The sequence below is a fragment of the Sorex fumeus genome, unplaced genomic scaffold (assembly GCF_029834395.1).
Source record: "Sorex fumeus unplaced genomic scaffold, SorFum_2.1 ptg000077l, whole genome shotgun sequence".
Lineage (NCBI taxonomy): Eukaryota > Metazoa > Chordata > Mammalia > Eulipotyphla > Soricidae > Sorex > Sorex fumeus.
Window position 1 is genome coordinate 2,056,270 of NW_026606134.1, and position 23,711 is coordinate 2,079,980.

General features: G+C 42.7%; 1 protein-coding gene across 6 annotated transcripts in view; it reads right to left on the bottom strand.

Moving 5' to 3' along the window:
• Positions 1-23,226, bottom strand: part of LCORL (ligand dependent nuclear receptor corepressor like) — a 155,171-nt gene extending 131,945 nt beyond the window's left edge. For all 6 annotated transcript variants that reach the window (XM_056130339.1, XM_056130340.1, XM_056130336.1 and 3 more), the window contains exon 1: positions 22,935-23,226. In XM_056130339.1, coding sequence (XP_055986314.1) covers positions 22,935-23,091 — 157 coding nt within the window. In that variant the 5' untranslated portion in view covers positions 23,092-23,226. The remainder of the gene's footprint in view (positions 1-22,934) is intronic.
• Positions 23,227-23,711: the final 485 nt, after the last annotated feature.

Consider the following 23,711-nt stretch of genomic DNA (forward strand, 5'->3'; position numbering starts at 1 on the left):
ACTATTAAAATTTTTTTAAAAAAATGATGGTGCTTGCATATACAATGCCTGATAAATTTTGTAGGAGCCTTCTATAGTTTACAAACAGAAAAAAAGATTTTTTAATTCTAAATGAAAAATGGTTTACCTTAAAGATTCACCTGTATCAAACATTTTTTCTCAGCAGTGCAGAAAAGTTTGTTTTTTAGTCTTTTTGCCTTAAAAATTCTTAAAAGTTCATGTTTTTAGTTTTTTCTCTGATTACTAAAGTTCTTAAAATGGGCATCAGGTTCATTCTAATCTACTTTCACCATTTGAAAGAGCAGAAGATTTAGAAAAATACTGAATTTTTTAAAAACTCTTCAGAGAGTCTCTGCTGCATATAGGAGTAACCATCATATTAAATTGCTTAAGTAGTATATATGGACTTCCCTGAAAGAACTAGGCCATTATACTGTTTATAAATTTGAGCTTTTGTACATGTTGTTTATCTGATATGCCTTAACCAACATTGCTCACCTCTTAAGCATTTTGTTTTCTAAATTATTCTAAACCGTTTTCTTACAGGTGTACAATGGTTGCAACATAACATACTATATTAAACATCCATGAGTTTACACGTCAAATATACAGACCTGGTACACAAGCTGTACTAAGTACTCTTCAAAGGTTATCAGAAAGACTTCCATTGTGTGCCAGAATCCAGCAACTACATTCATAAATCTAATTTAATATTGTTTTCTTTCTTCTCCTGTGGGGATGGCGATCAAATACAAAAATTCTAGATGACCTCACTACCTAACTACACCAGAAGTACCCCGATTTTATGAAAAGAAATAGTTTCTAAAGTCACAAAGGTGCAGAGGAGAAAGTACATGTTCCTTCAAAACTCAATTATTTCTGACACAATTTATCTTTCATAACATTTCCATCTTGACTGTCTTTTGGCACCTTTCCAAATCTCAAGATTACCTCTACCCTCGAGGTAAGATATTACTTTCCACAAATAAAATAATTAACAATACCACGAGTTGTAAAGAAAATTTCCAAAAATATTTTATACTACAAAAAATGACACAAATTGTAAAAACTGTGAAACAAACACTATAAATATCTAACAAATTAAAAAAATTCTAAAAACTTGTTAATTTGTTTTAACATAATTGAATATCTAACTGAAAAGGAAAAACTAGGAAAAGAATAATTTAGTATCCATTAGATTTGTGTCTTTGTTATATGTTTAGAAATGAAAGGGTAAATGTATTGAAAACAATTCACACTCAACAATTATTTAAATATTCAAGTATATATCAAGAAAGGAAGGAAGGAGAAAATGTGGTACCATATGGCATTTCCTTTACAAATTACACACACACACACAGTGAAATATTGAAATAATGTTTATAATAGAGGATAAAGACAGTGATATCAATGCATTGTGAAGAATACCAAATCCAATAGAAGGATACCATTTGAAAAGACTGAACCAAAATTTTAAACGCATACTGTATTACAAATACTATTGTGAAGCTCAATAAAAAGGGTTCAAGGGTTCAGTGTGGTGATTCCTCTCCAAAATGCTAACTACAATATCTATAGCTCAAGAGTCCTTTGAGATCTAAAACTAGAACACATGGAAAGCACATATCTGTGTAAGAATTAACAGGTATTCAATAAATACTGGTCATTGTTCCCATGCTAATATTTATTATTACTACAGGTACAGCTATGTAATGGTACTGCTCAGGTAGAAGAACAGAAAGGTTAAGGTAGTACCAATGCTGTAGGTTATGCAGGCTTGTTTTTTAACCATATTATAATTCAGATCTTATTTTGAGGTTGGTAGCACTGTAGCCCTATACTCCCATTGTTCATGGTTTTGCTCGAGTGGGTACCAGTAACGTCTCACAACAAATTGTGAGACTTGTTGCTACTGTTTTTGGCATATCCAATACGACACGGGTAGCTTGCCAGGCTTTAGCGTGCAGGCGAGATATTCTCGGTAGCTTGCCAGGCTCTCCAAGAGGGGCGAGGAATCAACCTGTGGCTGCATAATGCAATCTGGCGTCTCAAAACAGCAGCTGAGTGTTAGTTAGTCTCCTATTTTGTTACTTTATGTTCCCCAGATGAATGCAATCTTTCTATGTCCATCCCTCTCTTTCTGACTCATTTCGCTTAACATGATACTTTCCATGTAGTACCACTTGTATGTAAACCTCATGGTGTCTCACTAATAAAAATTAAATAAATAAAATTAAAACAACAACAACAACAACAACAAAACAGCAGTTGCATTCCCCAACTCAGAAGCGACTTCACCCAAACTGCAAGCACCGAGCTGGGCCTCCTGGTCATCTCAGAACCGGCTGACCCACCTCAACCCACCTCCAACTCCTTCCAACCACCACAAACTACACACAAGCACGGCGCTTGGTCCACCCTTACTCTGGAGTGGTTTTTCGCGCGCACACACACACACACACACACACACACACACGCACCCCACACCACACAAAATTTATCTCTGCAGAATTCTATTGTCTGTGTACTTTCGGTGTTTAGCTCCGCCGTATTTTTAATGAAGCTCAGTTTCAGTTAACCCTGTCATACGTTCTTAGCTAACAGACACAGCTCCAATGCCAGACAAATAAATACCCTGACACAAACTTCCATAGCCCTTCAGAGAGGCTCGGCCAAAAGCAGAACCAGAGTTCACAGCAAGAGACACTCAATGGTTTCCTCGGAGCCTCGGGGTTTAAACTCAGGCCCAGGGTGTCAGTCTCCATTAAGAATACGCAGGGCTATTTAGGAGTTCACCCCTGTCGGGGCCAGGGAGTCTGGTGTGGACTTTTAATAAATACTCACGACATTAGTACCAAACTGTTATGATTGTTGACAAATTTATAACATTAATGAGAAGACAGTTTTTTTTTAAATACTTTTGCTAGAGGGTAGGGATCACTCCTGACAGTGCTCAGTGTCGTGGAGAAGGCCTTACAGGTCAGGCTCCAGATAGGACACTCTGGACCACACCCGCCAGTTTGCAGGGATCCCCAAAGTCAAATCTGGCACTACACTAGGAGCTATGCGGTGCTCGGGATTGAATTCTAGATCTAGAACATGCTAGGCATATGCTCTACCACTTAGCTACCTCCCTGTAAAACATTTTAAAGAAATTATTTCCATGACAACAAAATAAGATGAATGCCGAAGGATTTTGACACAATTAGCTCTATTACTATCAATTCAGAAGTAGCTTCTTTAGCATATGTAATGAGTCTATTAATATGCAGCACTTTCTTTGGTTTGCTTGATGAATACAAAATGTCAGATCCAAGACCTCAGGAGTAATGGTTTCTTACTGGTTACAAAACTATTGAAAACGCAGAATACATTGAGGGTGGGGCAAAATGGAGAGAGAGAAAGAGAGAAGAGAAAAAGAGCAAGTTCGTGGGGTCAAGAACGTAACTATTTTTGATGTACAATAAAAACTGTCACTGTCACTGTCCTCCCATAGTTCATTGAGTTGCTCGAGTGGGCCCAGTAACATCTCCATTGTGAGACTTGTTACTGTGTTTGTAATATTGAATATGTCACAGGGAGCTTGCCAGGCTTTGCCATGCGGGCAAGATACTCTCGGTAGCTTGCTGGGTTCTCCGAGAGGGGCGGAGGAATTGAACCCGGCTCGGCCGGGCCGGCTGCGTGCAAGGCAAACGCCCTACTATTGTGTTATCGCTTTAGCCCATAATAAAAACAGAACCAAAAAATTTATATTAAGAACGAAATCTAGAAGTAAGATGTCATGAAGGTAATGATAAAACTTTTCACAACTCTGGCACTAATACACAGCTAGTGCAACAAAATGTGTCATCTAGATATACTTATATTAGAACATAAAATCGATTTCAGTATTCTAATGATCATCAAATACAATATTTTGCTCTGACTTAAAGTTTTTATATTACGATTGAAATCTGTAATGTTGTTAACACTGGGTTATAGTAATATGGGAAGTTCATTATATTTTGCTCTTGGTATGTATCTGAAATTTCCCATAATGATTTTTGTAAATTATACTCAATTTTTGAACATTATTTTTAGAACATGATTTTCATTTCCCTCAGTAATAGAATCAGTAATAGAACTGTAATAGTAAGCCCCTTGACCAGAATGTAGAACAGGTATCATGCATCTGAACTTAAAAACAAGCTGCCAAGAAAAGTCAATGAAATCTTACTCAAATATCAGATAAAGGCTAAGTCTGTTAGAACAATATAAAAAAAATATTCAATTTGGTCAAAAGCCTATTTTTATACTCTGATTGTTTCCACTACATACCTTTAAAGGATGATATCACAGTCACGGTCACGGTCCTCCCGTTGTTCATCGAATTGCTCGAGCGGGCCCAGTAACGTCTCCATCGTGAGACTTGTTGTTACTGTGTTTGGCATATCGAATACGTCACGTGTAGCTTGCCAGGCTCTGCCGTGCGGGTGAGATACTCTCGGTAGCTTGCCGGGCTCTCCGAGAGGGGCGGAGGAATCGAACTCGGGTCGGCCATGTTGGCTGCGTGCAAGGCAAACGCCCTACCACTGTGCCAGGCAGAAAACTCAAAAGGTGCATGCAGTGACCCAAAAACCAATTAACAATAATAGGGGGTCACACCTGGCAGTGCACTATACCACGATAGCACTGTCCTCCCATTGTTCATCAACTTGCTCGAACGGGCCCAGTAACGTCTCCATTGTGAGACTTGTTGTTCCAGTGTTTGGCATATTGAATACTTCAAGGGTAGCTAGCCAGGCTTTGCTGTGCGGGCGAGATACTCTCAGTAGCTTGCTGGGTTCTCTGAGAGGGGCGGAGGAATCAAACCCAGGTTCGCCAGGTTGGCTGCATGCAAGGCAAACGCCCTACCCGCTAAAGTACCTACAAAATAAAACTGAGCAAATCTTATTTGTTTCTTATTAAAAGGAAGTCATTGTTGGGTTCAGAGAAAACACTGCATGAGATATTAATGTGCCATAGAAATAAACCAAAAAAAGGAAAGGGAGAACAATTAATGAAACTCTGTACAAGTAGGAGGCGACAAAGTACTAAGAATGACTTAGACTGGAGGAAAAAAAATCAAGATATATTTGGAAGCATAAAGAATAATAATTGGTGGAGAGGGTCTAGAAGAAGAGAAGAAGAAGAAGCGCAAAATAACTTCTAGGTCTTCAGCTGTGGAAGTGGGAATACCAAGAATGAATACCAGGGATAGATTTGGTGATTGGTAAAGAAAAATCACGAGTTTAATTTCAACATGTTATAATTAGTATACCTGAAAAACACAAAGTAGAGAGAGATCAAGTAAATCAAATATTGAGACAGATGAACAACTTAAAGGAAACAGAGAAAATGAAGGTGTCAAGAAGCATTTTTAAGTTTTAAAGATAAAATCATTATATGTCAAAGCTATGGGGGTGTATAACTACAGCAAATCATGCTTTTTTCATTCTCCCTATTTCAACACAGTGAAACTGACTTGAGGCAGTCAATCCAAATTGTGTACACTTATTATAGAAGTATTCATATATAAAATAACAAAAATAGTAACTTAAAAGTTCTCAGCCTATCTATGCTAAATTTAACTGGTAGTAAGGTTAATATTTTACCAGGGTGAAACAAAGAAACAAAATACATATACAAGTTATAATCAAAGTTCACATGTGTTGTGTACCTTCATATGTTGAGAATGTAAGAATGCATCTTTATGCCACATCATTCTTGCAGATGAGCCTTGAACCATTGAAACTTAGAATTAATATGAGTAAAGGTAATTTCATTTTATGATCAGTATCTTTGGAGGTCTCAATAACACACTCTGTAACTGGCTTTAAAGCAACTTGCAGACCCTAATACTGACTCGACTCCCCAGATACTCAAATATGTTCTATGTATCCCAACTACGGTAATGGTTCTTCAACCCAACTAGACCTTCTGAACAGAAACCTGGAAGTATCTTTCTTGATTCTTCCTCTCTTTTCTATACTCCCAAAGCTGATGACTAAAATCTTTAACAATAATACCTGACATCTTTTAAATTTTCTCCTCTCTCTTCTATTTTTACTACTCCTCCTATATTTCAGACTCTTAAATTTTTCTGGCTGGGTTATGCTCACATCCATGACTGATCTGCCTATACTATTTTCTATTACTCTATTGGCAGAGTAAACTAATAAAGCCACAAATTAAACTATCACTACTATGCCTAAAGCCCTTTGATGATTCCTATTTATGAGTTACTTAACCTATACCACAACTTTAATAATGTACTTGCTTCTATTACATCATTAATCATGCTCAATAGAGGAGGCTTGTTTTCCCAATAAGACTGAATCCTTTAAAGATAATCGACATACCCAAGTTCCCTTGCACAATGGCTGGCCCATAAGTACTGCCTGAAAAAATAATTTTTAAAGAGGCACAAGAGAATAGTAGCAAACGACAAATCTCCAATGCTGAAAATCCTATTATTATTATTATTATTTTAAATACAAAACAGACAGATTCAGAATGAACCTCGTGAATGGAAGATCAGTAAAAACTGTGACCACAGGTGAAAGAATCAGACTGAAGAGAAGAGTGAAGATAACTTAGTTAAATTAATGTGTACTAAGTGGTACTACATGGAAAGTATCATGTTAAGCGAAATGACTCAGAAAGAAAGGGATAGACATAGAAAGATTGCATTCATCGGTGGAACATAAAATAACAAAATAGGAAACTAACACCCAAGAAAGGCCAAGATTAGCACTAGGAATTTTACTCCATGACTTGGAGGCCAACCACACATGCTAGGGGAAAAGGGAGCTCAGATAAAGAGGGGAACACCAAATGAAGGTGTTGGGAGGATCCTCCCAGGAGGGAGAAGCATGCTGAAAGTAGACTATAGACCAAACATGATTGCCACGCAATGTTTCTTTTGCAAACCACAACACCCAAAAGGAGAGAGAGAACAGAGGGGAATGCCCTGCCACAGAGGCAGGGTGGGATGGGGGGGTGGGGGGTGGGAGGGATACTGGGATCCGTGGTGGTGGGAAATGGGCACCGGTGGAGGGATGGGTATTTGATCATTGTATAATTGAAACCCAAGCACAAAAATGTGTAAGTCTGCAACTGTACCTCATGATGTCTCACTATTAAAAAAATTTTTAATAAAAAAACATTAATGTGTACTGACAGAAAAATTCTACTCCTTTTAAAGGTATTCCAATGCCAAAATAGAAGTATCAAGGCACTGGCAGGGATAAGAAGATAACGAACAGCACAATGTCATAAAACTGCTGTGTTAAAAACTTGTAATAATATAAACTTTTCCAGAACTTTCATATACTCTAAATGGATTGAGAGGAGCAGTTTCAAAGGAAATTTTAAAAAAAGGAAATTAAAACTGATTTGATCAATCACTGTATTCTATGTGGCTATGTGTCTTTGTTGGGGAGAAGAGATGCAAATGTGATTTCACCATTCTTGGACTTTACGTAGAATCGACTTTTAAATCCAAACAGAAACTCAATATGGACAATCTATCTTAGAAAAAAACATCTTCCCTTACTCCTTGCTCTCATCATCCCTCATTTCCAACTAGAAAAGAAAGATACTTGGATTTTGGGCTATACTCAGAAATGCTCTGGTTTACTCCTGACTCTCTGCTCAGGGATCATACCTGGTAAGCTTGAGGGGACCATACGTGGTACTGGGGATCAAACCAGGTTTGGCTGCATGCGAGACAAGTGCCTTATCAATTGTACTATCACCATGGCCCCCAAACCTATAATGTTTCTATACTACTATGAGGCTTTAAGGGCTAAAGTGATAAATTCAAGGGCATATAAAATAAAAGCATTGCTTTTAAGTATTTTTAAACAAACTTATCTAAAAAAAGTATGGCAAAAATGTTTATTTTTTTTCTAAAAATTACAAATAAATGGTCTAAATAATGCTCCATTATCCTTGGGTATCCTTCAGTATTTCCTACAAGAGCACTCCACTTAAAAACAAACAAACAAACATTAAACTTTACAATACTTGATGCTCATTGTTATTGGGTCATTGCTATCCTAGCTCATCCTTCCTAGGCATAAGAAGGTATAAGGCATACAAACACATACACATTATTCTGAGCCGGCTACAGAGGACAACCATGTGCTTATGGAATTTCTCATTTCCAATCCACTACCACAGAAAGCATTTCAGTTTTCTCACTTTCGTATTGTAACTTACTTCTCAAATAGTGAGGGGCCTGGCTCCTATTACCTGTAATGTACTGACTGGACATCTATGGAGCTTCTTCCATAGCAGTACCTTCCTTTCTCAATAATCTCCTTCCTTTACCCCTCTCTGTCCCAATAGCCCTAATACTCTTCCAACTGTAGAACCACTGAACCTTGTTCGGGTTCCTTTTTGGAGCACCTCTCCTCCAAAGATCTTCAAGAATATCCTCTACACCCTCCTCAGGCTGATCTGACACGTTGGTCCCGCCCCTCCTCTCACCCTTGGCTCACACATTTTACAGGAGGATGCCTCCACTTGAATCCCAACCTCACCCCATAGGCACTTCAGCACACCTACACCAAGATACCCTCTCTTTCATGGCAGCCCTTCCCTCCACCTGTGAGCAGATACTCTTCTCCTCTTTGCTGTTCAGACTTGAATTTTTTTAGTGAGACCAGCTGCTCCCTCTCCCCGGCTCAGGCAACCCTCCAAACTCTCAGATACCATACTGACTGCTAGCGCTCCTGACACCTTGCACCCTGCCTGCTGCGTTTCTCGGTCCCTGTAACTCCATGACTCACAAGAGCCTCCTTCCCTCCCCAGGCCCTGCAGTCCCTCCTCCCACAGCACACAGTGCCCCTTCCCTCAAACTCCATCCGGCCTGGACACTTACCCTGGTTTGTTCCCACCTATGGACCAAGTTGGTACTGGACTGTTCAAAAGGGGAAGGAGAAGGAAACAAGGGGGAATGAGCGATATTTTTTTTATTAGTGAAACACCATGAGGTACAGTTATAGGCTTATAAATTTTTGTGCTTCGGTTTCAGTTATACAATGATTAAGTACCCATCCCTCCACCAGTGCCCATCCTCCACCACCACGGGTCCCAGTATCCCTCCCACCCCCCTATTCCCCCCCCCCAAGTCCCACCCTGCCTCTGTGGCAGGGCATTCCCCCTTGTTCTCTCTCTCTTCTTTTGGGTACTATGTTTTGCAAGAGAGGCATTGAGTGGCAATCATGTTTGGTCTATAGACTACTTTTAGCATGCTTCTCCCACCCTGGGAGGGTCCTCACAACACCCTTTATTTGGTGCTCTCTTCTCTAGCTGAGCTTCCTTTTCACCAAGCACGAGTGGCTGGCCTTCAAGTCATGGAGCAAAATTCCTGGTACTAATCTCAGCCATTCCTGGGTGTTAGTCTCCCGTTTTGTTGCTTTATGTTCTCCAGATGAATGCAATCTTTCTGTGTCTATCCCGCTCTTTCTGACTCATTTCGCTTAACATGATACTTTCCATGTAGTACCACTTGCATGTAAATTTCGTGACTTCGTCTTTTCTAACAGCTACATAGTACTCCATTGTGTAAATATACCAGAGTTTCTTTAACCAGTCATCTGTTCTCGGGCACTCAGGTTTTTTCCAGTTTCTGGCTATTGTAAAGAGTGCTGCGATGAACAAACAATTGCAGATGTCACTTCGACTATACCTTTTTGCCTCTCTGGAATATATTCCCAGGAGTGCTATAGCTGGGTCAAATGGGAGATCAAATTCTAATTTTTTGAGAGTCGTCCATACTGTTTTCCAAAAGGGTTTGGACCAGCCGGCATTCCCACCAGCAGTGAAGGAGGGTTCCTTTTCGGAATGAGCAATATTTTAAAGACTAAACTGCACCTATAACCAGAGGCAATTGAAAGGATAGTCAACTTGTCTAAGTATCTACTTTTTTCATTTCAAGAACTACTGCTGTTCTCATATTAATTTCTTGAAATTTAAAAAAAGCACTTGAAAATTAATAAAGAAAGAAGTCGTGACTTTCTTTTCCAGCCAAACATCATTTAAGTATATACAGAGGTCTACAAAAAATTTAGCTCATTTGAAAAAAAAGAAAAATCAGCAACTCCTTTTTGAAAAGTTTAAGAAATGTTTCAAAGGGGCCAGAGAGACAGTAGAGGAACGGGTAAGTCATTTGCTTTGCACAGACCCTGCGCTTTCAGAATAGTAACGGTTCTATACTTATCCTCAGAAACTGCAAAAATGAGTCTTGATTTTGGAATGATGCCATTTCCTTGCTTCTGGTTTTCTATGAGAATGTTTCATAAGGACAATCTGAGCCTCTCTCTGTACTAGGAAAGCAAAGCAACTGGTATAACTTGTGACTCTAGAAAGCGAAACTGGCCAGAGCTCAATTCTGTTTCTTCTCCCTTAGAAGTGAGCGATCAGGAGAATATACCTTGTAAGAGAGCTCGGATTCTGCCCTACTTTCCCAATACCTAGAAACGAGCAGATAAATTAAACTGGTCTATGTCAGATGACCTGGTCCACCATAATCCTCTCATCTCTCTTCCATCAGATGCAGAAGTACTATTTGGTTTCTATATTCCTTCTTGTTTTAATTTTGAAGGTGTTCAGGAATACAGGATTAACTCCAAAAATACTTTATCATTCCAACATCTTAATATATTAGAGTGAAGACTACTCATTTTTCCAAATTTGATTTAAAAGATCTATTTCAATTTGAGGGGCCGGAGCGACAGCATAGCGGGTAGGGCATTTGCCTTGCACGCGGCAGACCTGGGTTCGATTCCTCCACCCTTCTCGGGGAGCCCAGCAAGCTGCCGAGAGTATTCCACCCACACGGCAAAGCCTGGCAAGCTACCTGCGACGTATTTGATATGCCAAACACAGTAACAACAAATCTCACAATGGAGACGTTACTGGTTTCCGCTCAAGAAAATCAATGAACAACGGGAGGACAGTGCTACAGTGCTACTTCAATTTGAGCTTAAAATTATTATTAAAAACAACAACAAAAGTCCTCCAACAACATAAGCAGACTTATCTGGTCATGTCTAATATCCATCAAATACACACGCACACACAACACACACAGACACAGACACAAAACTTAAAAGACTTGCAACTTCCTCTTTACAGAGGTCCTAACTTATACTTCTGGTCCATGATTTGAAATATTTCTTAAATTCCCAATGATACAGGTAAAGGTAAAGGTAAAGGCCCTCCCGTTGATCGTCGATTTGCTCGAGCGGGCCCAGTAACGTCTCCATTGGAGACTTTGTTGTTACTGTGTCTGGCATATCGAATACGTCACGGGGAGCTTGCCAGGCTCTGCCATGCGGGCGAGATACTCTCGGTAGCTTTCGGGGCTCGCCGAGAGGGGCGGAGGAATCGAACTCGGGTCGGCCATGTTGGTCGCTTGTAAGGCGAACGCCCTACCCGCTGTGCTATTGCTCCAGCCCAATGATACAAGAGTGATGAATATTTTTTTCAGAATGATTATCATTTCAACTCCTATACATTTGCTTTACTATGCCTTCTGTTTACTGCCCCCAACTATCATCACATGTTGGGTCATTTAACTTAGTACTCCTGTTGACCAAGTCTGTCTCTTCTTGTAAGTACATGCTTTCATTGGAACATGGCTATCTCATTAACATATTGCTTTAGCATTACAACTGCAGACCTGACTAGCTACAACAATCCAGTAAAATCTAAAACATTTACTATCCTGTTTGCCAGCCCCAGCTCTCACCTGTTAGGTTCTAGTCATTTCGAATCCTTCAAATCAAAACTAATTGCTTCCTCCTCTTTTCATTATATTACACCAATCCTTAACATCCTGTAATAGTGAGATCCTTTAAAAGCAAAGTTGAAGCCCTACTCCTAGCACATACTGCCTCCCCTACACATTCACACTGAAGAGAAATAATTTGGAAAAGGATTTTTGTCTTTCTTTCTACCTTTATTCGATTCTCCCAAAGGAAAGAGGTATGACTAATACTGAAAGCATCTTGTTAGTTATTCCTAGCTGGATGGACTAATGTTTTAAAGGTCATTTTCCATGCGTGGCCAAGCCTCCTCCTCACTCTGCCTATATGGTCATCCACCAATAAACAAATCACTCGCTAAACTCACTGTTGCTCAACCATCTTAGTTGGTAAGTTCAATTCAGAAAGTTAGTGGATAAGGAAATCTGACGTCCAGTATTTGTCTCCATTTCAAGCCAAGTTCTTCAACACAAGTTTACCACCTAAAAAGCTAATGTTCTGATCCCTGATTCTTAAATTTCTAGTTGAGAAACTGGCAGAAATATCCAATTACATCCCAATCAACTAGCACCCAAAAGGACTAAAGATACTGATGACTGACAATACTAAATTGGAGAAAAAGCATGTAAAAATGCATAAACAACTATAACACACGACATTATCTTAGTGATTAACTTATTAGGAAAATACTTTTTGTTGGAAAATAATAGCTCACAGCTCACTGTCCACGGTGATTCAAACCAAATCCTTCTTATTTATTTCATTTGCTGCTATTGTCACAACTTAACACATCAAGTAATTGTAGCTATTACAGATCCAAGAATGTATTCCCTATCTCACAGCATTGTTCATGGCAAATCCATCTGAAAAACAATCATCCTTCAATCCTATGTACTTTCAAATACTGTTACATTCATCTGTTCTTCCTTAAAAGCACTTCTCAAATGAGAACTGGACTACAAATATTATTTCCACTTACTACTACTGTATGGAATTACTTTCTAACCTATTTACAATGTGGATTCTTCCCCCACCACTTGCTAAAATGTCAAGGCCACTGAGACTAAGGTCAAAGCACTGTCTCTCTTCCCTGTCCCATTGTACTCGGCAACTCTTCAACAAGCAAAAATCCTTCCTAACTGTTAATTCATTTCTCCACAGATTCTGTTATACTACTTTTTCCTGTTTTTCCTATTTTAGTCAAAGGTCTTACCTTTCATGGCAAAAGTTCCGTGGCTCTACTTCCCTCTCCTAAAGAAAATTAAAATTTCTTAATGTGTGGTACTAAATACTTTACTACTCTATTGTTATACCTTTCCTTACCCATTTTCATGAATTTAAACCAACAATTTCCTGATATATATCTTAAGCTCCTAAACCATTACTACATATTAGATATAGTACCTTTTACACAACAACAACAACAAAGTGAATATGAGGAGAGATAGACTAGATTTCCATATGTTAAAAAGTGAAAAAGAGGGGGCACCAAGCACTGTTAGAGCTGACTCAAAAATAAAAAAAGAACTGGGCAATTAGAAGAGTTTCCAACTTGTTTTTCAATAAATTCTTTTTGTTTGTTTCATTTTTTGGCTCTATCTGACGATGCTCAGGGTTTAGTCTGGCGGCTTGAGGGACCACACAGGATACCCCTGATGGAATCTGGGCTGGCGGCATACAAGGAAAGCGTCCTACCCTCTGTCCTATTGCTCTAGCCCTCAATAAATTATTTTGGAAATCTCAAGGTTTTTTTCTTAATCGCGACTGAATTTGAAACATCATTGAGGATGCAAAACAGAAGTGACTAAAGGGATATTCAAAAATTTGAAATAATGTGTACAGAAGTAAAAGCAAATGAAATGGTTGGGTTATATAAAGAAAAATATTCTGGGAGGCTGACTAAATATGATTAAGAGTCTTTGTTGATGAAAAAGGGCAAATGGAAGACAATACTGCTTTGTAAACAATGAAATGGTTTACATTTGATCGCATTTGATTTAATGTGAGTTATAAATTGGACTAAAACCAGCAATGTAAATACTGCTGTATAATCCAAATTATGATCTTGAATCTTCATTGCTTGTCTCATTAGAAAAACAGCCTATGAGATACTATAAAAAGGGAATCATACTTGGTAACAGATCTGAAAAAGATAGGTTTTAGTAGGTAGGCCTAGTCTTTTCACATTCCGTGGTAAATACAACATTTGCAAGAACTACTTGGTTGCTTGCTGCCCCTCTGGGAGAGCCCAGCAAGCTACCTAGAGTATCTTGCCCAACGGCAAAGCCTGGCAAGCTCCCTGTGATGTATTCCATACGCCAAACATAGTAACAAGTCTCACAATGGAGACGTTACTGGGCCCGCTCGAGCAAATCCATGAACAATGGGAGGACAGTGACAGTGACAGTCATTATCGGCTCAGGCCTTAATAAAGTCAAACAGTCACACAGATGAACTTGGGGCTCTAAGTCAGTGTTTCTCAAGGTTTTTTTCCAATCACGGCCTCTCTGACCTTCTTTCCTTCTGTCCATGCCTCCTCCCCCACCCCCACCCCCAGTGCTATCAGTTGGCTGCTTATCTCCTGCCAAGATCCCAACTTCACACAGTTTCACCAGAATTTCACAAGTGGCCCCTACGAATATCCTAGCAGCCCATAGGGGCCATATGGCTCTTTGTTGAGAAACCCTTTCCTAACCCATGAACACTGGCCATAACATACTAAAAAGAAGTATTATGAAAAGAGAAAAAGAACTACACATGCCCCCCAAAGTTGGATATTGCAGCTGAAAGACTGGAATGACTAATAAGGAATAATAATTGCATATCCAGTATCTGCAAGCCTTTGTGTCTGCTGTCATGACTACACTGGAATGAAGAACTGAAGCCCAAGTCTGAAAGTCAAGCGGGTCAGGAAAACATGGGGGATGTCTAACTGCAACTTCATCACTGCACAGTCCAGATAGTCAGCCAAAAGGCAGCACAAATGTGAAAAGACACACTGTACTAAGAAGGTTCCAATATGCTCAGACCAGCCTCTGTCCAGTGATTGGCAACTGGGAGCCATACGGTCCTCATGAGCCCCAGGATATTTCAAGGGGACCACAGGTGAAAATTATATAAAGGGGGATGTGATGGTATGAGACTCTAGAGAGGAGGGGGCCAGAGTGAAGCAAGTTCAAAGGCTGATAGTCAGAAAAAGGCTGGGAAACACTACAGTCAGCCATACTGAGCAGCTGACTGTAGGTTCTCATCCTGCTAGGTTCCCAAGGGCATATATTTTCACTCTTCCCAGTATAAAATAATCCAGAAAAACCAGAAGTACACGGATTTTTTTTCATTCTGCATGTAAAAGTCATCAGTATATGTATTTTACAGAAAAATCTGGATATAGATTACTATTAACCAACAGTGTAGTACATATACTAGCTACTCCATTTTCATGTACATTTTATGGATGACATTATGAACTAGCTCTGCTTCACTTGTGGCTGCATTTAACACATGTACAATAAACTACCCTTTTGTTGTCCTAGCTGAAGAAAAAAATAATAGATAGCTACAAAAGAGATTTAAAAATCTGAAATTTGATAAAAGCTATATAGCCAAGAACATTCTACATCAGTTCTCTGGATTTCTTTTTCTTCTTTTTTTATTTATTTAAAACTGTGGTTTACAAAGCTGTTCATAGCAGTTATTACAGGCAATGTTCCAACACCAATGCCACCACTAGAGTGACCTTCCCTCCATCATTGTCCCCATCTTCTCAACAATCCCCAAAGCCTTCACCCTTGGCAAGCACAAAAAAGAGGGCCCAGTAGCGGCTCCATTTTGAGACTTGTTGTTACTGTGTTTGGCATATTGAATACGTCACACTGTGCGGGCGAGATACTCTCAGTAGCTTGCTGGGCTCTCCGAGGGGCGCAGGAATTGAACCTGGCTCAGCCGGGCTGGCTGCGTGCAAGGCAAACGTCCTACTGCTGTGCTATCACTCCAGCCCTATGGGCTGGAGCAATGAAAAGATAAATAGCAAGAAATAGCCAGAAAGAAGTGTCAAGTTAATGAGCTAGAATTTTATTGTCTGGGTTATCCCACCTTTAAATGTTCCCAAAACATCTTCAGAAGCTAAAACTGTAGAGAGATTACAGGAAGAAGACACTTATTTACTAGCCTTACATATGTGCTGCCTTTGAGTTTCTGATCTTGGCTTGAATCAGGTAAGAATAGTGACGGGAGGGATACTGGGAACATTGGTGGTGGAGAGCGGGCACTGGTGGAGGGATGGGTACTCAATCATTTTATGACTGAAGCCTGTAAGTTTGTAAGTCTGTAACTGTGTCTCAAAAAAAAAAAAAAAAAAAGAAAGAAAAAGAAAAAAAGAATAAGGTCCCCGAGGCACCACCAGGGGTCATTCCTGAGCACAGAGCCTGGGATGGCCCCTTAGTACCACTAGGTGTGCATTTTCTGTCTCCCCAGCCCTGGCTGAAAGGTAACAGGGAAAAGAAGAAAACTAAAGGTAGAGAATAACCTCTTGGACTGACTCTGCTCATTATAAACGGAGCAAGAAGTTCGGAAGAAAGTACATGGCACTTGCAGGATGCAAAGCTTCAAAACAGTGCATAGGCTTCAAAGGATGGCTTCAAGATGATCTTAGAAGTGGTTTTTTTTTTTTTTTTTTTTTTTGGCTCACACCAGGAGATACTCAGGGGCTCTGCACTCAGGAATTACTCCTGGCAGTGCTCATACCATATGGGATGCTAACTCAGGTTGGCAGTGTGCAAGGTAAACACCCTACCTGCTGTACTATCGTTCTGGCTGCAAGACAACATTTTTCATTAAAATTTAAACTAATTTCTTGTATACAGTTACTACAGAGCCAAAAGATTCCTATGAATACAGGAATGCAACAAATATCTTTTGATCTCCTCATATAAAAATAGGATTATACTAAGCCATATACTATGATTCTAAAACTGTATTCTAAGGCTTTAGAAAACAGATTATTTGTGGCTTTACTAGTTTCTCCTCTTATATACTTCAAAATGTTTTTATTGTTCCTTCAATATTTCCACCAAAAAGGATCTATTTGTAAAGTTATAAAGCTCAAAGGTGCTAGGAACTTGTGTAAACAGTAATAGTAGCTAATGTTTTCGGCATGTTTTCTATGTGACAGTAACATATAGCAAAACAATTCACAAACTTCCTAATATTTGTGCTCACACTCTTAAGCTGAAACACTGGGATTCAAAGGTAGGTGACTTAGCTCCAGAGTCCATACTCTTATTCATGACATGTTACCTAAATAAATGATCTGGGAATGATCAAACTGTAGATGAGGTTACTATGAACAGATCTGAATTAAGTAGCAATTGAGTAATCAAGGCTTCGCTGGACACTTAACTGTTCAAAGGTGCAATCTGTCACATGCAGCCGTTTAGACACACGAAACGTAGCTAAGACACACTGAAATGTAGTGCATATATAAAGTGCCAGATTTAGGAGAAATATTTAAAATAAACTAACTTGTATGTAGTATACCATGTTTAAAAAATTAAGATACACTGAGTTAAAAGTATTTTTAAAAGTAGGATTATATGCATTTTTTAATTACACACTAACTCCATATATAATTCTACTAGACATACTGTCACTGTCACTGTCCTCCCATTGTTCATCAATTTGCTTGAGCAGGCCCAGTAACGTCCCCATTGTGAGACTTTATTGTTAGTGTGTTTGACATATGGAATACATCACAGGTAGCTCGCCAGGCTTTGCCGTGCTCTCCGAGAGGGCTGGAGGAATTGAACTCGGGTTGGCCAGGTCGGCAAGGCAAACGCCCTACCCGTTGTGCTATCGCTCCAGCCCAAGTCTAGGGGTTTAGACATACTAGTCACTGTCACTGTTACTGTCCTCCTGTTGTTTACCACCCAGTGGGCCTAGTGGGCCCAGCAACGTCTCCATTGTGAGACTTGTTGTTACCATGTTTGGCATATCGAATATGTCATGGGGAGCTTGCCAGGCTTTGCCGTGCAGGCGAGATACTCTGAGAGGAGTGGAGGAATCGAACTCGGATCAGCCAGGTCGGCTGCGTGCAAGGCAAACGCCCTAGTATACAGAAAAAAGTGATGTATACAGAGATTTTAATCAAATTTATATAGCTGTTGCAATTTTAATTTTAGCAAATAAGTTACAAATTTTAATTTTAGCAAATAAGTTACACTGATTATTAGCTTCTATAACAAAATAATAGGATTTTAAAAAGCAGTCTTGAAACAGAGTAGTTGAATTTTGCTTTATTAAAAAGCAGTCCTAAAACAGAATACACAAATTTTGCTAGTCTCCACTTTTAAAAAACGGACAGGGTCCTTGGAGAAATGAATAATGCCAGAGCTAGGGCAGGTAGAGAACAACATGAAACTATAATATTGTTCTTGGCAGGAAGAAAGAGTTCAAAAAAAAAAAGACAATGGGCAGGAAGGATTCAGGAGAGGTATATTTGTCAAAAAAAAAAAAAGAGAGAGAACCAACTTGATGTGGCTCTCATTGGCCAGAAACTGGCACAAAAATAGATTTAACCCGTGAATAGAGAATCCATAAGTACATACTAATAAAAAAAATAGCTCAATCATGAAGATGGTAGCTATTACTCACGATAAAAATACTGATTTTTAATAATGAATGTAGAAAATCATAAACGTAAGTTAAAAGTTGTAGGTGAATTTTTAATGTAGATATCCTGTTCCCCAAATAATTCTCACAAATTTCATATCACAAAAGGATAAATATTAATTTTCACAAAGAAATATGGAGACTATCAAACACCTCAACTTCTTTTTCAAAGCTAACATCACCAACATTAAGACAACCCAACATCACAAAACTTCAAGATATGATGAAGTGAGGACAGGACATCTCTTCTGAGGTATCCTTGTCAAAACTGTATAACTAATCTAATCATGAGAAAGCAACAAATTCAAGCTGAGGGATATTCTACAAAATAACTGCCCTGTACTTCTAAAGAAATGTCAAGGTCAAGAAATACAAGAAAGGCTGAGGAAGAGTTCTAGAATAAAAAGGGACTAAAGACATAAGGAAGTGCAATGCATGACTCCAGACTGGTTGGAAGGTGTAAGGAGGTAACAGATGAATAGATACAATTTGGGTATGGATCATGAATATAATCTTATATCAATGTTAAATCTCCTAGTCTGAACTATGATACAGTAGCCTGGCTGTACTGTGATTAAATTCAGGAAATTTAACAGTGGTTAAACAAGAGCTATTTCAGTAGTTAACTAAACAATAGTTGGGTTTTATAAGCCATGACAGTATTCTTTGTTTTATACACATAAGCACCGTCTCCAAATTACCCTCAAGTGGTTTAAGATTCCCCTGTTAAGACACATTCATGAGCATGAGTGCGCACGCGCGCACACACACACACACACACACACGCATGCACACTGACATTAAACCAGGACAAGCAAGGAACTATGAGACCTGATACCTCCAGTTGTTGTGTCCCCTTCTGAAAACAAAAACAAAAACTTGGCCTACTTCCAGATCACATATCTTGATACAATCTTCATAAAGTTTCAGTATACATTAATATTCTTCTTTTGTCCTGGCTTTAAGTTATCAGATACTAATTAATTATACCATATACTCAAGATCCAGATCATCACTGAATATGAGTTTTAGGGTATTATTCACCAAAACCGATCAGCACCTGATCATCTGTTAGGTAAGCAGATTCAACATTACAACATTGTATAGAATGATTATAGAAAACTTAATTATAAAATGCACTATGCTCTAAAAAGAGCTATTAACTATATTAAGAAAAAAAAGACATTTTTTAAAAAAATACACAAATAACCAGAGTTGTTACAAATCTAATTTAATGAGATGTGTTCCACAAATACGGAAAATGTTTTCTGTATCGAGACATCACTGGTAACTAAACTACTTAAAACGTTTCTCTGTGAAATTAGAATAGTTAAGCATGAGTTGTTATTAAATGAATAATGAATGACAGACTAAAAACTGATATTGAAAATCTCACTGGTATCTCAACACTAATTTGCTCTACAACTCTTAAGATGCTACCTACAATTTCCATATCACTTAAAAATAAGACTTTTGGTTCATTTTCTTACCGACATCAAGAGGGTTAAAAGTTATTTTAAGCACTAAAGCACTAACTCTTAAAGATGCAGAAATATGTACCCATTTGCAGCCATGAAGTAGTAGAACTTAGGAAAAGAATATGGTTACTTGTAACTATGTTTACAAAGTATTTAATGTAACAAAACTAACACCAGCACAAGTAACTAAAATTACTAATCTCAATTCACACTAGGAATGAGTGCTTTTCATGTAAGATACCAAAACCCAAAAATCAACAGGTGCACATTCCATTTGGAAAGAGTTGTACTGCCGGGCTGAAGAAACAGCACAGTCCGTAAGGTGGTGATCTTGCACACAGTCAGCCTGGCTTCCGTGTCTGGCACCACTTGTGGTCCCTGAGTTCTGCCAGGAGTCATCCTCCAGCACAGAGCCAAGAGTAAGCCCTGAGCAGCACTGGGTGTGGCCCCAAAATAAAATAAAATTAAAAATAGATAAATAAAAAAATAAAAGTTCCATTTTAAAATAACAACAAAATCCAAGTATGATAGTATGACACAGGAGGTCTCCTGACTAGGAGGACTGAGTACTCTAGGAAAAAATTTCACGAATATAATTAGATCCCAAGGGGGGAAAAATTCCTTTCAAATATAGTACAATTACGTAGTACATAAAAACATGATACACAAACCGTCTATAAGATATTTAATATTAACCCAATTTTCAATGACTTGCATTGGTAAACCAAAGATACTCAGATTCTCCTTTCTATAAAATCTAATTGTCCTTAAAACTGACTATTTTTCAAAAGCTACGTTTGATACTTAAAGATCTTTTATATATTTAAAGTATCTAAATAAGCAAGAAAATGGGCAGAAAACACTAAACTGTTCTAAAAATACAAAAACTGACCAAGACCTGAAAAACAATAATAGGATGGGCGAGTGTTGTTACAAGGCTGTCAGTGAGAAATCTTTACACATAAGCAATCACGAAATGGAACCGTCTTCTATTCAAGAAGCACCACAACATTTCGCTAATAATTTTTAATTCAATAGATCTTTCGAGCAAGCTTATAACACAGAAGGTGTGCATCACTGAAAAACACGTGTGTACTGCATTCAACTCACCAGGAAACGTCCAAATCTATCCTTCGCCAATGGTCCCCTTTGTCCCGATTTTTTCACCCCAACTTTCATAATATAAAAAGTACGTGCGATTTTACATTTTTTTAAGAACTAAAATGATAATCCTCGACTAAAACTGTCTCATTCTTCCCTTTAAGACATGCCCCCCCCCATCCCCCAAACCACCGTGAAAAAACCCAACCCGTTGTCTAAGGATGAAGAGTCAGTGGATCCAACACACGGTCCAACACACGGAAGGGTCCCCAATCAGAGCGGTCCCCGCATCTGACGCGCTCCCCGACAGCCCGGGGATCCTGCACGGCCCCTTCCGAAGCGCAAGTCGCGCTCCATTCTGCCACCGGGAGCCAAAGTGCCCGCAGCAGGAAACAAGATCTTGGGGACGCAGCGAGCCGCCCACCCGAGGGGCAAGGGACGAAAGGGGCGCGAGGGGGCGCAGGGACCGCTGGAAACGGGGCGCTGCGAGAGTCGCCTTCTCGTGGTGCCGAGGAGCCTCCCCGAGTCCCCAAGCCGAACCCAAGCAAGGCGCCGCGGCCACCCTCCCCGCCACACCCGCACCCCCCAGACCCCTGGGGCTCCCTCCGAACCCACCTGCTGCCCGAGCAGCGCTCTGCTCCCGCGCGGCGCTCCCCGCGCGCGCACACGTACACACACACACACACACACACACACACACACACACACACACAAGCACCCACAGAAACCCCCCAGGGAAGGCGACAGCGGCCGGGAGGGGTGTCCCCTGCACCCCACTTCCCGGCGACCGGGGCTGCCCGCAGAGTGATAGTCCCGGGAGCCACGAAGTTTGCCGCCCGCCCGCCGAGAGGGACAAGGCGACTGGGCAGGCGAGAAAGGGATGCGGGATGCGGGATGCGGGATGCGGGATGCGGGATGCGGGATGCGGGATGCGGGATGCGGCGGGCGAGGTGCGCGAGGTGCGGAGGTGCGCGTTCGGCGCAGGGCTCGGACCCCGGGCACCGAGGCTGGAAGGTGGCGATGCAAGGGGGGGGAGCCCCAGACGGGGCGCGGGGCGGGGAGGAGACACCTGAGCCTCAGGGAGTCCGCGAGGCGAGCAGGGAAGGGAGGGGGCGCGGCTGGAGGGCAGGGTACCGTCGCCATGGCAACGCCCCCCCCTCCGTCCCGACTTCCAAAGAGGGAGGAAGAACTTCAAATCCCAACCGTCAGCGCACGAACGGCTCCTTCTTAAAGGGGCACACACCGCGCCGCGGCCGAGCGCGAGAGGGCAGAGCGGGGCGCCCCCCGCCCCTCGGGCGCCGCCCCCCGCGAACGCCCGCCCCGGGGGGCGCCCGGCCGGCTCCCGCTCCCCGGCGTCGCCGGCCCTCCCGCAGGTCGGGGCGCCCGGGACCGCCGAGCGTGCGTGCGTGTGTGTGTGGTCAGGGAGGGGGTGCGGCCGCGGGGGTGCGGACCCGCTCGCCGTCCTCCCCTCCGGCCCGGCCCCGCGTCCTCCCCGCCTGACAGGCACGGGGGTCGCCCGGCCGGGGGGGGTGGGGGGGCGGCGGCGGCGGAGTTGTCCGGCCGGCACGCGCAGGCGGTTTCCCTCGGGGCGCGGCAGGCGGGCGGGACCCGGGTCCGAACCGTCCCGGTTCCCGGGCCGCCCGGAGCGGGGCCGGGACGCCGAGGGGGAGCGGCGCGGCGCGGCGCCGGGCGGAGCGGCCCCCCGCCCCCGGCAGACAAAAGGCGGGCGCCGCCGCGGCCGGCCCGCTCGCCCCGCCACCCCGCCGGCTGCCCCGCACGGGCGCTCCAACTCCGGCCCGCCGCCCCCGAAACTCCGCGGGCTGCGGCGCCGCGGCCGCGCCGCGCCGGGCTCCCCGCGCCCGCCCGCCCGCCGCCCGCGCCGCTCGCTTACCTACACAGTGCATGAGGCGGTGGCGCCAGGAGTCGAGCTCCCGCCGGAATCCCCTCCTCTCCGCCGCGCACCGCGGGCTCCGGCACTGAGCGGCGGCGGCGGCGGCGGCAGCGGCGGCGGCGGCGGCAGCGGCCATTCTCTCTCTTCCCTTGTCCATCTGCGTCCCGCGTCACGCGCCCTCATTTACATACGAGCGGCGCAGGCACGAGGCAGGGGCGCGAGCCCTCGGCGCGAGCCCCGGAGCGCGCGCCCCCCGGAGGGGGTTGATTGACACGTGTCACTACCTTCCCGCCGCCCGGCCCCGCCCGCCCCGCCCCGCCCGCGCCCCCGCCGGGAGCCGCGGCGCGGGCCGGGCGCGGGGCGCGGGGGCGGCGACCGGCGCGGCCGCCGACCCCGCCTCCCCGCTCCCCACCCCGGAGCGGCCGCGGGCGAGCCCTGCCCGCCCGCGAACGCCCCGAGCGGGAGCGGGAGCGGGAGCGAGGGCGGCTCGGAGCCCGGCCGGGAAGCCGCGTGCTCGCGGGGCCGGACCGGCGACGCCTCCCTCCGGCGGCCCGCCGCGCCGCGGCCCGCCGCCCGGGAACTTCACTTCCCAGACTGCTCCGCGCCCGGGGCCCGAGCGGGGCCGGCCGCCGCGGCCGCGGGGCATGCTGGTCTTTGGAGTCCGGGCGGTCTCGGAGCCGGCGCGCCGCGCGACCGACCGGGAGCCTTGGGTCCGCTGCTCCTCGCGCCCAAGCCCCCGGCTTGCGCTCCCTGCCGGGTCCACCCAACGGCGGTCGT